Below are 15,221 nucleotides of genomic sequence, written 5' to 3' on the forward strand. Positions count from 1 at the left end.
GCAAGAACGAGCGAGAAACACAAACTGCTTTACGGCAATTCGACATAAACACACACGCCGCCCTCAATGTGTATGATGTATTACCCACCTCTTTAGACATAGCTCCACACGATAAAGTTGGCCGGCTCCGATGATAACAAATGCACATGAGCAGCGGTAGAAAGGTGGAGGAGGTGCCGCAAGTGAGTTTTTTTTACGACATTGTTGTTAAATATACGCCCCACACCTGTAAGGGGAGCTCGTTGAGAAAACATGCGACAACAAAAGTGAAAGTCAGCGAAAAAATATCTAGAGTTGCAGAGTTCCCCTTTAATGCTGTGTATGTATTACAGATTTTATTCAGAGAATAGCTCAAATTTACTTACTTACATGTCTTTAAATCATTGGCTGGAAAAAGTTCTGGGGTCAATTTGATATTAATGTTAAATATAACAGTAGAAACATAGCAACCTGACTACTACTTATGTTCTATCCTTTGAATTTTCCCTGAGATATTTTCCACCTCAGCTGTGATGATTTAGTGTGCATTATCTTGGCCTAATATATAACTTATAGGGTGCTTTCACACCTGGATCGATTTGTTTTGTTCCGGAACAGATCCGAAACAGAATACTTTGTTCCGAATCAATTTAATATGTCACTCTGTTCACACCACACTGTTGTAAAGCGGTCCAAATCGTGCACCCTTCCAGGGCTTTCCTTACGCCAGTACGTCACTACCTCATGCGTGCAGGTCGTGCATTCCATTGTGGGACATCGATTCGCCATGGCAACAGTAGCCTAACACAAAATGAATCCCGGGTTGACTTGGTGCTACGAAGAGGTGTAATGCCTCATAGATATTTGGTCGGAAGAACACATCTTCCGGATGTTGGAAACTACACACCAAAACACCGAAGTGTACAAGAAGATCAGCTATAAAATGTAAGAGAGGGGTTATGAACGGTCCGTCAAGCAGTGCCGCGCAAAGGCGAAACAACTCCGACAGCAGTAAGTTAAATAAAGGTACAAGACCACCTTGCCAAAAGTGGAAATTGATTTGTTCCGGTTCGTGGGTCGGTTGTGTTCTCACTACAAACGAACCGCTCCAGGGTTCGTATGGAATCGAGCAGAGACCACCTTTTCTAGGCGGTCTCGGCTCGGTTGTTTTGTTCCGATTCAGAGTGCGATTTTTGTGTTTACATAATGACCAAACGAACCGGGCCAAAAGGGAAACGCCCCTTTGTTTCGGAACAACATCTCCAATCAATCCAGGTGTGAAAGCACCCATAGTCATTGATAACACAAGTGTTGAAATCACACTTTATGAGTACTGGTATCATTCAAACATATTTTCTAAATATTTTAAACAATTCAAGACACAATGCAGTGGTATACTATTAATACTGTAATACTATTGTATACTTCAATTGGTTGGTTTCACGTCACGCTGTTGCATCGCGAGAGCGTGAAAATTCAGATGGAGGGCAGGAAGTGAAATAGCTGAGGATCTGCCATCAATGTTTTGTGTAGTTTATGGCTGCTCTAATCTTTCTAATCAAGAAAAGGGAAAGGGTTTATATAGAGTACCAAAGATTGTCATTCATAAAGGTGAGAAATGTAAAAAGCTCACAGAACAATGTCGTAAAAAGTGGATTTCTAACGTAACGTTATGTCTGCGGTTTGGGAGGAGCAGAGTCTGTTAATGCCGTTTCTGCAGCGACGGTATGTTAGCTAGCCAACGTGTTTTTTTGTGTCGTTGTCGTTGAGGGGATCAGTGGGAATGGGACATTAAATGATCAAGGTTAATTAGACTCAATTAATTAACCCCGTTCATTAGTTTCCTCCATAGACGTATTCTCCATGTATACTTCCTGCCCTCCATCTGAAATCGCCACGCCTTCCCGCGTCATCATAATCGTCATCATAATCACGTGACTGAAACCCAGCTATTGAAGGCAAAAATTCAAACACATTTTCATAATTGAAGACAAATATTCAAACACATTTACATATTTTAGAGCCAGTGTCAGCAGGAGCTGGACCAGGTGCTGGAAAGAATCTCAAAAATACCCTTCAGAGATAACAGGGGTCCCCTGGAGGACCTCTATTCCCTGCACATACCCAACTGTGACAAAAGGGGGCAGTACAACCTGAAACAGGTATTTAATTCCCTTTCCATCAGCATCAAGTTCAAAGCAACACACATTTTTGTAGATCTGGGTATTTGACATTAAATAAATGTGACTTGCTGTAATCCACCTAAACCTATTTTAATAAGCATTGTGGTAAGTCTTTGATAATTATTGTGCATGCAGGCAGCTTTTAAAGCCTGGTATTAATTGAGTGATTACATTGAATATCCGTACCCCTTTAAAATGTATTTCACATGGCAGGATTTGCATTTGTCTTAACCTTGTGTAACCAGAGATTAAAAAAATAAAAAATAAAATAAACATAAAAATAATAAAAAATTTAAAGAAATGATACTTTTACATTCATATAAATTCGGGAGGAGCTTGTTTATCTAATCTTGTCAATGATGCACAGCTTACCTCACTCCACTGACAGTTCATCTGGCATCCCTCCACCTCCCCATTTCCACTTTTATGTTCATAATCTTCAGGCTTCATTCAGCCCCACCTTAATCGATGGTGTGCCAATCCCCCTCCCCTTTATCAAGCTCTAAAATATGACCGTTGAAGTCTTTAATTAACTGTCCTCATTCACTTCCATTGTAAGTGCTTATTTAAAAAAAAAAACATTAAAATGTGTTTGTATTAATCAACATTTTGCCACAAATGCTGTCAATTGAGCTTAAAGTCTCTGGTTAATTTTTGTTCTAAAAACTTATTTGGACTCTTTCGTGTGTTTCAGTGTAAGATGTCAGTGAATGGGCATCGTGGTGAGTGCTGGTGTGTGAATCCACAGACAGGAAGACCCATTCCCACCTCTCCACTGTTAAGAGGTGATCCCAACTGCAGCCAGTACCTTGATGGCCTTGAGATGGATCCTTCTGTGGACCCTCAAAACTAAAAAAATCCTGAACCCTCCAATCTTGACCTTCAAGCCTACAAACCCACAACCATGCCCCCAAAAGAGTCAGTGTTTCACACTCTCTAAACAAGCTACAAATATACCTTGTGTTTATGCATTTTTCGCGCTTGTAGATTTGAGATGGTTTGAAACATGTTACAGTTAAACATATTGTTACAGTTGAAGTACTAATATAACTGAACTGATAGTACTTAAATTAACTCCAAGTGATGACATACAGTTGTGGTCAGAATTATTGGCACCCTTAGTAAATATGATCAAAAATGGCTGTAAAAAAATATATCTGCATTTGTTAGCACACCAGGGTGACTAAAAACAAGAAATTGTCCAGCCATGACTTGTTCCATACGAGTATAAATATGAGGAAACACAATGGCCAAATTCCCTTAATCATCCATCACAACAGGTAAAACCAAAGAATACAGTTCTGATGTGCAGTAAAAGATTGTAGAGCTTTGCAAAATAGAAAGAGGCTATAAGAAAATAGCTAAAGCATTGAAAATTCCCATTTCCACCATCAGGGCAATAATTAAGAAGTTCCAATTCAAGTCATCCTCATTTATATAGGGCTTTTAACAATGTAGATTGTTTCAAAGCAGCTTTACAGAGATAAACATATAATTTAAGGTAACAGAGATTGGTTTGGTTGTATAGTGGCTCTTGAAAAATGTTTTTTCCAGCTAAAGTTAGTTTTGATTGATTCACTTCCGTCTAAATGATCATTTGTTATTAAATTAGGGGCCGCTAGGACGACACCGTTCTCTCTAAACAGACTTTAAACGTGAACCTGTGATAGACGCTGATGGCGTTCACATGCGCATTAAGAATTGATTCTATAGTTATGTGCGTTTGAATATATGTGCGCAGGTTTGTAATTCCTTAGAAACCATGCCTAAACAAACTACTTGTCTATAAATTTTGATGCAGAATTTTTATTTTACCTTATCACTTTGGGTAGGTACGTGAACCGAAAAATTCCACAACGCTTTATCTGTAGAGTGGAATAGGGATCCTCCATAGGGAGAGGCTAGTTGGCACTTCAGCACTGCATTGTCATCGGGTCCAGGCGAAAGTCCTTCGTCAGATCTGGAAACGGCCTGGATCCAGCAGGCTGCGGGAAAACCTCGGGATAAACAAAGACACTAAAATTAGCGTAGATGCCATTCTTCTTATGATGTAACGAGTACATCAGGATATGAGGGAAGTGTTCCCAGTTCCGGCTGACCTAATCTAAGCAGCCTAATATTGAATTATAGAAGGCTATAGAGTGTTATGTGAATGCTAGGTCAAAGAGATGTGTTTTTAGTCTAGCTTTGAACTGACAGACTGTGTCTGCTTCCCGGACAATGTTAGGAAGATTGTTCCAAAGTTTTGGTGCTAAATAGGAAAAGGATCTACCGCCAGCAGTCGATTTATATATTCTAGGTATTATCAACTGGCCGGAGTTTTGAGATCGCAATAGACGTGAAGGACTATAATGTGTTAAGAGCTCGCTCAAGTACTGGGGAGCTAAACCATTTAGTGCTTTGTAAGTAATCAGCAATATTTTAAAATTTATACGATGTTTAATAGGGAGCCAATGCAGTGTTGACAGAACCGGGCTAATATGGTCGTACTTCTTGGTTCTGGTAAGAACTCTAGCGGCTGCGTTTTGAACTAGCTGTAGTTTGTTTATTAAGCGTGCAGGGCAACCACCCAGTAGAGCATTACAATAATCTAGCCTTGATGTCATGAACTAGTTGTTCCGCATTTGTCAATGAGAGCATAATGACGTAATTTAGATATATTTTTAAGATGGAAAAATGCGGTTTTACAGACACTAGACACGGGACTTTCAAATGAAAGATTGGTATCAAAGAGCACACCCAGGTTCCTAACTGACGACCAAGACTTAACAGAGCAGCCATCAAGTGTTAGACGGTATTCTAGGTTATTACGTGTGGAAGTTTTTTGTCCAATAATTAGAATCTCTGTTTTTTCAGAATTTAGTAGTAGGAAATTACTAGTCATCCAATTTTTGATATCAACTATGCATTCCGACAATTTTGTGAATTGGTGAGTTTCGTTAGGTTTGGAAGAAATATAGAGCTGAGTATCATCAGCATAACAGTGAAAGCTAATTCCAATCAACTAAAGATGTTACAAATCTGCCTGGAAGATGACGTGCGTCTATATCGTCCTAATGCACAGTGAGGAGGGTAGTTTGAGTGGCCAAAGACCAAGTCCAAAGACCAAGACAAGGATCACAGATTGGAATTGCAGAGATTAGTTTAGTCTTGGGTTCAGAAAGCCTAAAAACTATTTATCAAACAGCACCACCACAAGTTGTTCGGGATTGTTTCAAGAAAAATTCTCCTAACACATCCCAAAACAATCTCCAGCATATTCATTTGTCAGACACGACTGGAACTTCAAATGGCACCTGGTTCTATGGTCAGATGAAACAAAACTAAAAATATATTTTCTTTGGCTGCAAACCCACCAGATGGGTTTGGTGCAAACAGGGATAAAAAGTATACCCCATGACCATGGTTAAATATACTGCTGTTTTTTTAATATCGTGGGCCTTTTTTTGCTGGAGGTCCTGGACATCTTGTTCAGGCACATGGTATCATGGATTCTATCAAATACCAACAGATAAAACATTTTTAAACCTGACTGCTTTTGCTAGAAATCAACACAAAATAGTGTCACTGAGCACAAAATGAAGCTACTGCCATGGGGCGTCCCAATTCCCTGACCTGAACACTATAAAAAATTAGTTAGGTGAACTGAAGAGAAGGAGCACCCACCTGGATCTGGGAATCTGAAGGATCTGGAGAGATTCTCTATGGAGGAATGGTCTCTGATCTCTTGTCAGTTGTTCTCCAAACTCATCAGGCATTATAGAAGAAGACTTGTTGTTATCTTGGCGAAAGGAGGTTGAAAAAAGTATTGAATAAAAGGGTGCCAATAATTGTGGCCAGCGTGTTTTGGAAAAAATAAATTTATTTCATAGAGATTTTCCCCACATTTTCAATTATTTTACTTCAATGAAAGGTTCGATTTTTGTGATTTTTTTTTTTTTTTTGAAGTATTAACAATGCATATATTTTTTACAGGCTTCTTTGTTCATATGTACCATGGGGGCCAATAATTCTGAACAGAGGACTGATGTTAGCAGACTGATAATACTACTTTTCCGTAGGAAATTAACTAGAATTGTAACATACCTTTTAAGTGTTTAACTTACCTTAAACACTTTTACATACTTAGTATGTATCTTGTGCTAATCATAATGTTTATGGTTGTAGTTCTCTCATTATGTATGCTGGTGCTATTATTTCAATACATTTCTTTAATAGGTTGCCCCCCTCTCATATGACGAAAAAGGTAAGGGTTTTTTACTAGATAGGACAGTATCTGGATTTACTGAATTGTTCATATTGACAAACAAGCTCTACGTTATAAAGTTAAAAAGAGCTAGTTCCTTACCTTAAATGATTTACAGAAATAAAAGATATGGGCCTGCTTATGAAGTCTTGAACTTCTGGCTTAAAAAAAAAACTGATGTATGCTAATAAAAGTTGTCAGTTGAATTTATTTTGTGAATGCATCTGGAGTGTTCAAGCCATTTAGTACTAGGGCTGCGTCCGAAATCGCATACTCTCGAGTAGGTACTTATTTTGAATGAGTAATATCATAAATACCATTTACATTTAGTCATTTAGCAGACGCTTTTATCCAGAGCGACTTACATTTGAGGATAAATAAAATAAATAAATAATATCATGTGAAATAAATAATATCATGTGACCTACCAGCGTCAGTTCTGTCACTTCACTGTCATTTACAAATCCCGAGGCCTTGTGATATAGTAAAGTGTCCATCGATTGCACACTTCAGAATCTCGCCCGAAATAGTAGGTTATCCGGGAACTTTGTGCCTACTCTTCAATGAGTACTGGGAATTCGGCTACTATATAGAAGGGAAGTATTCGATTTCAGATGCAGTCCAAGACTATGCAGTTTATACTAATGCAGTTGATGTTCTGTTACAATTGCATGTAACTACTGACATCTGGTGGTCACACTAAGGAAGAGAAAACAATTATAACTGCATAAAAACTCATTGAAGATGTGGTGAATAGATTTAATACAGAGAGATGTTCACTAAAATTTTAACTTAACATTATTATTTGTGCAAATTTTATTCATAATTCAACCTTTCTGTTAGGTGTTATTGTCACTTTCTGTTTTGGACCCTAAGTTTTACATGTACACAAATAAAGAATATTTCAAGGTATTATTTGTAGTTAGAAACTGAATGAATAATCATCTCTCCGATTTTTTTTTTCCAAGTGACCAAAGTTATAAAAATATGAAAACATGCTGCACATTTTTATAAAAGGAAAAAATAATTAGTGATGCACCAATGAAATATTTGAAATTACTCCCCGGGGTGTGATCATCTCAAACTATAAGTTTGATAAGTAGAGTACACAAACAAAATAAAAACAGAGATTATATTCTTATATCGGAATATCTTTATATTTGTATTACATAGATTTATTGTCTTTACAAAGTAGACAAAATTAAGAGTACATAAATTGCATGAATAAATATTGCACACAGATATTTAGATGTCAGACAAATTTAACCACCCATATCACTTGATTTGGGTTTAAATTAAATGAGCTATTAAAAGGTATTCAATTATTAGAAACTTTTACTGAAAAGGTTGGTTTTTATTTTTTACACCCATCTAAATTCCCTCCATTATTAGATAGGCACCTCACAAAACTTGTCACACTGGTCTGCTTTGTATTTTTGTCTCATACTAGTGAGCCTAATTTCCCCATATGGAGTGGTATCGTTCAGAATTATTTACATGTTATTCAATAGTAAAAAGAGGGATGTTGACCTTTAAAAATGCACTCACTCTTGATGTTGATGACAGAGGACTTTCTAAAATTCTACAATCAGGGAACAATTCTAAACTACTGTCAGCCTCTGATCTGACACTAAGTCACTAAGTCGCAAATAATCTCATATGCACCAAGAACATATTTATACTATTAGCAGGAAAACTGGTTGCACCAAATTCAAGTATGTGGGCCAAAACCTAATAGTACCTTTGGAATTGTACTACTATTGCATTTTCATAATGCAAATAATCTCAATTTGCCTGCTTTTTAAGAACATTGAATTTGCTTTTTTGAATCTACACTCCTGCAAACTACAGGTCAGCATTTTGAGTGTTTGTGTTTGCCTTTGTGGCCCCTTTGATGCCTTTAATGTAAATCAGTATTCAAATATTTGAGTAGAAAAAAGGCACTGAGATTTCCATAAGAACCCAAGGACCCTGATCTGTTAAAGTTTGAAAACCTAGAAAAATGACTGGTTGGTTTATCACCATTGTGCATTCAAATGGTGAGTCTTTCTTATTCTATGGTGATTCAAATAAACTACATGTTTGTACATGGGTCTAAGATTTGTTGAGCTTAGCTTTTTGTTGCGTTTTTACAGTGGTTTAAAACAGTAGTTATTAGAATATGATTTTTCCTATGTGGTTCAGGTTGGCAAAACAATGAGGCAAGACTAATAAAGCAATTTCCTGAAATCTTTGGAAAGGGGTCAACAAAACAACAGAGTCTGTGAAGACTATACAAGTACTCTTCAGTGAGTAAGTGCTGTGCCACGGACAAAAGCAGAGTCATATGAAACAGTGATATTAAAGGGATAGTTCACCCAAAGAATTTAATTCTTTCATTATTCACTCACCTTGTCATTTCAAACTTGTATGCATTTCTTTCTTCTGTGGAACACAAAATAATAATATTTTTTTTGTCCATACTGTACAGTAAAATGAAAGAAAATGGGTCCAGTGTTGTTTTTGACCCCACTGTCTTTCATTGTAATGGGAAAAAACTTTTTTTTTTTAAATGTTTCAACATTTTATTTTGTGTTCCACAGAATAAAGTATGTCATAGAGGTTTGAATGACATGAGGGTGAGAAAATAATGACTGAAATACCATTTTTATGTGAATTATCCCTTAAAGCTCTTTAAGCGCATTAGACTTTCAACGGTGTCTATGACATAAGATACAGTGGAAACTAGTCCATGACTCCCAAATGATACTTGATAGATCCCACCAACCAATGAAGATCAAAGAGGGCAAATTCAGAAATCAATAACTGATGCTTGTATTGTGCTTTAAAGGAGACTGTTTTTTATATAGGCTTACATGGATTTTCCACAAATAAAGGTCAGACAGAGTCATTAAGATTAAGATTAGAAATGATTGGCAAATCACATAATATGGTAGATGAGAGTGAGTGAGTGATGTTGTTATTGTTACATGACCGAATTTAAGTTGTCTCATTCATTGTTACTGCTGTTGCTTTCAAGATCTTTACACTGGATGTTGCCTCCATTAAAATCAGTGCCCAGCATTTGAACTCCATGCTTGTCTACGCACCAGCAGATGCCTCGCTTGCGCCCCCTGGAGGGTTTACACTGTAACCGAAAATGAACAAAGCAAAGTAAGCAAAGTAATTTGACCATGCCCTCAGCCTAGAGTCAAGTGTTTATAGGAAAGAAAACTTTCCGACAACTAAGCTTGCCAGTAGTTGACATCTATAAACATGCTGAAGTGCAAAACTAACCTGTTTGCGCTTGAAGAAACCTTTCTTATCACAGTTGGGTAGGTACAGTGAGAGAGCCATGACTCTGGGGCTGTCCTTCATCCTCTGGATAATTCCATCCAGCTTTCTTCGGCATGGACCCTGCAGTTAGCACACACATCATTAACAGAACAGTCTGGAAAAGGTGTCAGGCATTTATAATAAGTTGTAAAATAACACAAAACACCATGAAAACATTTGGGGTTTTTTTCACTAATATCAGATACAATTTGATTTAAAAAAAACCTTACAATGTCAGACTGATCACTTCCCAAGAGCGGGTAGTCCATATTTGTCCTGAGTTTAGCCTGCTGTCTCTTCCGATCCTTTCGCATGGCCTGAGCCTTCTTGCTGTTAATGTGATCTCGTTGGAATAATGGAACCTTAGCCTGGGGAAGCAGATCCTCCGTTACCTCTGTAACCAGGGCGTCTTCATGTGACTCTTGATCTAGAAAGAGGACAATAGTCAAATGCAATGGTATACTGAGATTGGCATTGTTTACGTAACAAATACACAAGGGTTGCTCGCACTGTCCAAGACGCCTGTATGTCAGTCACAAAACCATAAAGACCATCAATCTAAGGCCACATTGGATTGGTGTGTTTAGTGTGAATTACAGTCACTTTTCTCATTATCTATCTACAACAAAGACTTCCTGCTCTGGTCTTCCCTTACTAAAAAGAAGTTAATTCAAGTGTGCTATTAGTATACCTATTTTAAATAAAAAAATAAGAAAGTATACTTTCAGTCTACATTTTATGTACTTCTCAGAAATATACTTTATGCGCTTCTTAAAATTGCACAAGTAGCCTATACTTGACTTATACTGACAGAAAAAGTATATTTGGCCTATACTTGTACTCAATCTTTTGATTGAGATATACTTAAAATTATAATTAAGTATTCTTGGCTTGTACTTGTTTAATATTTTGATTGAGTAGCCTATTAAATACTTTTTTCACAATGCTTTACGTACTGTCTAATAATCTTACATTGTTTGAGAATATTTATTTATTAAGAAAACAGATATGTTTCTAATTCCGAGTATCTGAATTTTTATGTAGGCTATTCCACTGGTAGTGCACATAGAAATTTACTTCAAATTTACTTTTCCCTTTCCCCGCCCTTGACTGAATTTTCCGGCTATCCATGTTTTTACTGTTATACAGTAGGGTACACTACATTTTCTGAATTAGGCTAGTACAGAATCTCCAGATACCAAAACACAGGTGAAAAAGCAGAGACAAGTGATATTTGCTTACACAATGTAAAATAGCGCGATCATCAAACAGCATATAAGTTCAAAACTGCCTAAAGTTACCGAATGAAATTTAGACCCAGGAAGGGTTAAAAACTGTGAAGGGGGTGTTGATGGACTTGATCTACTCCGTCTGGCTTTTGATCATCATTCTGAATTCGATCTGCCTGGAAGTAGTCTTTGGCAAAAATGTGATTTTCTCAGCTTTTTGCTTAAAATATTGCCTTTTTTTATTAAACTTACCCACATTCAACTGTTGATAAAACAGATGCATGATGCTAGCCATTTTTTTAAAATGGTACCAGTAAAAAAGTAAAGTTAAAGGTAGGCCTATATTTCACGTGTAAAAAATAAGAATATATTAGTATACTTAAAATGCTAAAATAATATTGTGGTGAACAGCCGCGGCCGAGGGCCGTGGGAGAACGGCGCGATGCCGCTGGCGTCATTACTGATGAGCGACACTTGTGCGATGCACCGGTCTCGTATCTCTCACGGAGTAGCGGAAGCATAAAGGAGGAGCGACGACAGTGGAGATCGAGAGATGACAGCCTTGGACTATTTTATTTGAATGGTTGTTTTGTTATATGTGACAGAAGGAGCTGCTGTCTTTACTTTAATTTTTTTTATTTTTTTATTATTATTATTATTATTATTATTATTAAAGTTTGCTGAATGTTCGCCAGTTCCCACCTCCTTCTTCCCATAACATCTAACTACGTTACAAATACACAAATAGTAAACTATAATCATTATGTTGTGTTCACTTAAAAAAAAAAAAACTTCAAATTATACTTGCAGTATATAACTAGTAGTTTACTGAGAGTATACTTCAAAGTGTACTTTCATAAACTAAAAAATGTGCTATACGCATTTATTTAGCATCTGAAAGCAAGCCAGAACTCTTCAGAAGAGACAACAGATCAGCAGATATTTTTTAGCTGTTGGCTTTCTCCAGGTGTCTCATAACAGTAGCTCATTGTTAAACATTTTTAGCGGAAATCACTCAAGTCTGGCAGAAAAAAACAAACAAAATAGCTGTCATGCATATTTCACCGGCCATGCCTTCCAAACAATACAACCATAAACATAAATGCACCCTAGAAAAGTTATTCAAATTCCCCAAAAGTGAAAGCCAGGTATTTCTGAATACACAGTCTATGAAAACCTATCATGGCTATTTTGGAAGTTACAAATCAAGCATGACAATAAAGTCCTCAACAGTTTGAACTCAACCACCAGCTCTTTCTTTTAATTGAAAGCATAGATGCCAGATGCCAACTTCAATTTGCCCATTCTTGACCCTCTTCCTCTCCCTTACACGTCACTGCATTGCCCAGCTGTGAGTAATCAGATTCAAGGGCTTGACCCCTTCCTCGCCCCTCTGCGTCTTCTGTAGAGGAGCTAAGCAGCCAGGGTCACAACAGATGAGCAAATCTCCCAAGCCATTTGTGACGACATCAATGACAAATCAGAGAAAAAGCCTCAGCAAAGCTTTGAAATCATTGAATAAATCAACATGGTGCTTCCGCTTTCTTAATCTGTTGTTTTATCTTCTGCCAAGCATTCGTTAACCGGATGTCTTATTTGAGGGATATAATGTTTTATTTTAGTGATTTTACGAGTGCACTTCCATGTTTCATAATCTGAGGTTATTGTTCTGGGAATTCATGCTAATCTGAGATCTGTGCAGCCCTGAGAAAGAATGTGTGCTGCCGTGCTCATTCTCTCTGCTTTCTCTTCTAAGTGTCTTCTGTTACATGTTGCAATTATTACTAAAATCTCATTTGTACAGTACAAAGGTTGCAACAAATGAGTGCATTTACACAAACTGTTTAATATACAGAGGCAAAAGTTATTGTGGCCTCAGATTAAGGAATCAATCCCGCATTTTATTAATATGTGAGCATTTTTTTTTTTACCTCATTTTACCTCACACTGTGACAACGCCTCGTTCATTTTTACGTTGTAGCAATTTGTGGCCATGTTTTATTTTCATGCCCTTAATACTTGCATTGTCCTTTTACTGTGTCTGATGAGAGTGCTTTTATGGGCAGAGAAAATTTGAAAGATAAATGAGTTTTATTTAGAATTGGGAAACGATTCCATATGCATGGTTTGAGTTTTCACAACGCAAAATAGAACTCAATCAAAATGTCTCTGCAATAATAACAGTGGCCATTGATGCGTCTTCTCACACATATAAAATAAATTCTTAATTTGTTTCAACAATATCTCTTTAATCCCTTACACAATATAATTTCTGAATACAAATAATTCAATTAATAAAAATATGAAATTATGAGTATCGTTATTACTTTTGATACTAGGTGGGTCAGAGTTTATAGCCTTATACCGTTTTGCACCATTGCACCTTTTACACAAAATTCAGAGGTGCAGAGCCTCATTAGAACAGCATTAACACCTTAGGGTTTTTTTTAGTTTGTTTTTTTGTATTCTGAATTCTTCCTAATTCTTCCAAGTCGTTCTTTGTCAGAACTCAAGCCTTCCATTAAAGTTTTAACGACTGTAAGATGATAATTCAGAATGAAATAGCTGCAGCAGCTGTTTTCAGTAAATGTGATGAGATCGCATAATCACAGTTTTAAGGGTGCTGCAGCTGACTTAATCGCAGATTTTTGCAAAGAAAGGCAGGGGAGGCTAAAGCTTGTGAAAAGGCAGTGAGATAAAGAGGATGACAGAGAGATAGATCTGCGGGCGTGTGGGTGGGGGTTGCTAGGAAAGAATTTGATTTGAATACTAATTCTGTATTCAATAAATGGAAAAACTCATCATGATAATAGGCTATAGGCTAATAAATCCTACAAGGTTGATCTGCTATAGCCTAGAAGTCCTGACCTAGATAATTCAGCATAGATAGATAGATAGATAGATAGATAGATAGATAGATAGATAGATAGATAGATAGATAGATAGATAGATAGATAGTACTTTCTTTTGTATCCGTTCGTTTATTGCAGATAAAACAGATATTTTGTATGTCAATAAAACTTACCCTTCGGCATATGAAGTGGTTTGTGTAGACCTAGTTTCTCGTTCATGCAAACTCCTTTGCCGTAAAGCAGAGCGTGTAACGGCTTCTCCTCTCCGCTCCGAGGCAGGCAGCGCAGTCCCTGTCCACATGTTCCCGTGTAGACTCCACACGCCTGCCCCTCGGTCAGCGCGCAGGTCAAGCAGCATCCGCAGCCGGGCTCCTTCACCACCTGACATCCCATCCGCACCGGTGGACACATGGACAGCGCCTTCTTATCACACGGCTCACAGGGCACGTACGAGGCAGAAAACCCGGGTAGACACCATACAAATGTAATCAGAGTATACAAACTTAAGTGCATTGTGTAGAGAACCTATTCCAGTAGCCTTGAATTAGTCGAATTATTTTGAGATATCTTAGAACGAAAGTAGCGTCCGGTTAAAGGGAAGTGTATCGGTGTTTTAAAAATAGCAATTATCACCTCACCTCTTGATAGAAGAATCCAATGGTTCATAGGCTATAAGACATGAGATCTATTTAAAAGGCAAAGTCTTGAGATGAAATGGAATGGATTTCGGGGAAAGATAAACCTCAAAAATACGTGTAGGCTAATCAACAAATTCACACCTATATTAAAAACGAAATCAATATGTCCCGGTTCTATTAGAAGTCCTGCAGCTTAATCAAGCGAACAGTGTTCACCCTGGAGAGCTGCTGTCAGTATGAAGCTCTGCTCACATTGACCGCGGTGGATGGAGGCACACTGCATTTCATTTAAAGGTACTGGTGCTTCTTGGGCGGATCCTAGAGTGATGCTGTGCTATTTAGCCAACGCAGATTCAGATTAAGCGAAACATGGTAGCAACAAAACAACGTGAGAGATAATTGAAGACTACACACTAGTAAAGATGACATAAAAAGATGACAAAAGTGGGACGTAAAATTAGGAATTGCTCTTAACTTAATTATTTTGTCTTTAAAATAGTTTAAAGTTAGGCTACCATGAAATCAAAATGGACCATTTTTGAATGGGTTTTTGCTTGAAATAAGGCCTGGTGAACACAAGATATTTTCACATTTTATTTCTACGACATAAAATACACCAGTAATATACTAATATTGTAATATACAATATTAGTATATCACTATGTAATACCCCATTTCGATTTATTTAAAGCTTTTACTTGTATTCTGAAAAATGGTTTCTAACAAGTGGCTAAATAGGACTACTGTCATGGTCACCAGCTAGTCACCACCTCCTCACT

The 15,221-nt window shown here is 37.3% G+C and overlaps 2 protein-coding genes across 4 annotated transcripts in view; one reads left to right on the forward strand and one right to left on the reverse strand.

Annotated features, from left to right (window-relative positions):
* Positions 1 to 7,320, forward strand: part of igfbp2a (insulin-like growth factor binding protein 2a) — a 78,088-nt gene extending 70,768 nt beyond the window's left edge. Inside the window, exons 3-4 of the mRNA XM_077199196.1 lie at positions 2,001 to 2,141; positions 2,857 to 7,320. Of these exons, the coding sequence (XP_077055311.1) occupies positions 2,001 to 2,141; positions 2,857 to 3,015 (300 nt within the window). The 3' untranslated portion in view covers positions 3,016 to 7,320. The remainder of the gene's footprint in view (positions 1 to 2,000; positions 2,142 to 2,856) is intronic.
* A 223-nt stretch (positions 7,321 to 7,543) lies between these two features.
* Positions 7,544 to 14,706, reverse strand: igfbp5a (insulin-like growth factor binding protein 5a). 3 transcript variants are annotated; one of them, XM_077199195.1, is made up of 6 exons: positions 14,584 to 14,706; positions 14,443 to 14,489; positions 13,978 to 14,239; positions 9,954 to 10,150; positions 9,685 to 9,804; positions 7,544 to 9,535 (listed from the first exon to the last, which is right to left on the reverse strand). In XM_077199195.1, the coding sequence occupies exons 3-6, from the start codon at positions 14,213 to 14,215 to the stop codon at positions 9,398 to 9,400; spliced, it is 693 nt and encodes a 230-aa protein (XP_077055310.1). In that variant the 5' UTR covers positions 14,216 to 14,239; positions 14,443 to 14,489; positions 14,584 to 14,706; the 3' UTR covers positions 7,544 to 9,397. The 3 variants fall into 3 exon arrangements, with proteins under 3 accessions (XP_077055310.1, XP_077055308.1, XP_077055309.1); XM_077199193.1 differs by having other exon boundaries at positions 13,978 to 14,489; XM_077199194.1 differs by having other exon boundaries at positions 14,443 to 14,703.
* Positions 14,707 to 15,221: the final 515 nt, after the last annotated feature.

This window comes from Siphateles boraxobius, unplaced genomic scaffold (genome assembly GCF_051911475.1).
Source record: "Siphateles boraxobius isolate OS27281-9 unplaced genomic scaffold, OSU_SipBor_1 41, whole genome shotgun sequence".
Taxonomy (NCBI): domain Eukaryota; kingdom Metazoa; phylum Chordata; class Actinopteri; order Cypriniformes; family Leuciscidae; genus Siphateles; species Siphateles boraxobius.

What these genes read in the sequence shown, in the direction of transcription:
- igfbp5a (XM_077199193.1), bottom strand. Translation starts at nt 14,317, where the DNA reads ATGCACTTAAGTTTGTATACTCTGATTACATTTGTATGGTGTCTACCC. An exon ending in ACCACTTCATATGCCGAAGG is followed by an intron (nt 10,151 to 13,977) that starts GTAAGTTTTATT and finishes TCCTCTTTCTAG; the next exon opens with ATCAAGAGTCACATGAAGAC. An exon ending in GTTTCTTCAAGCGCAAACAG is followed by an intron (nt 9,536 to 9,684) that starts GTTAGTTTTGCA and finishes TTTCGGTTACAG; the next exon opens with TGTAAACCCTCCAGGGGGCG.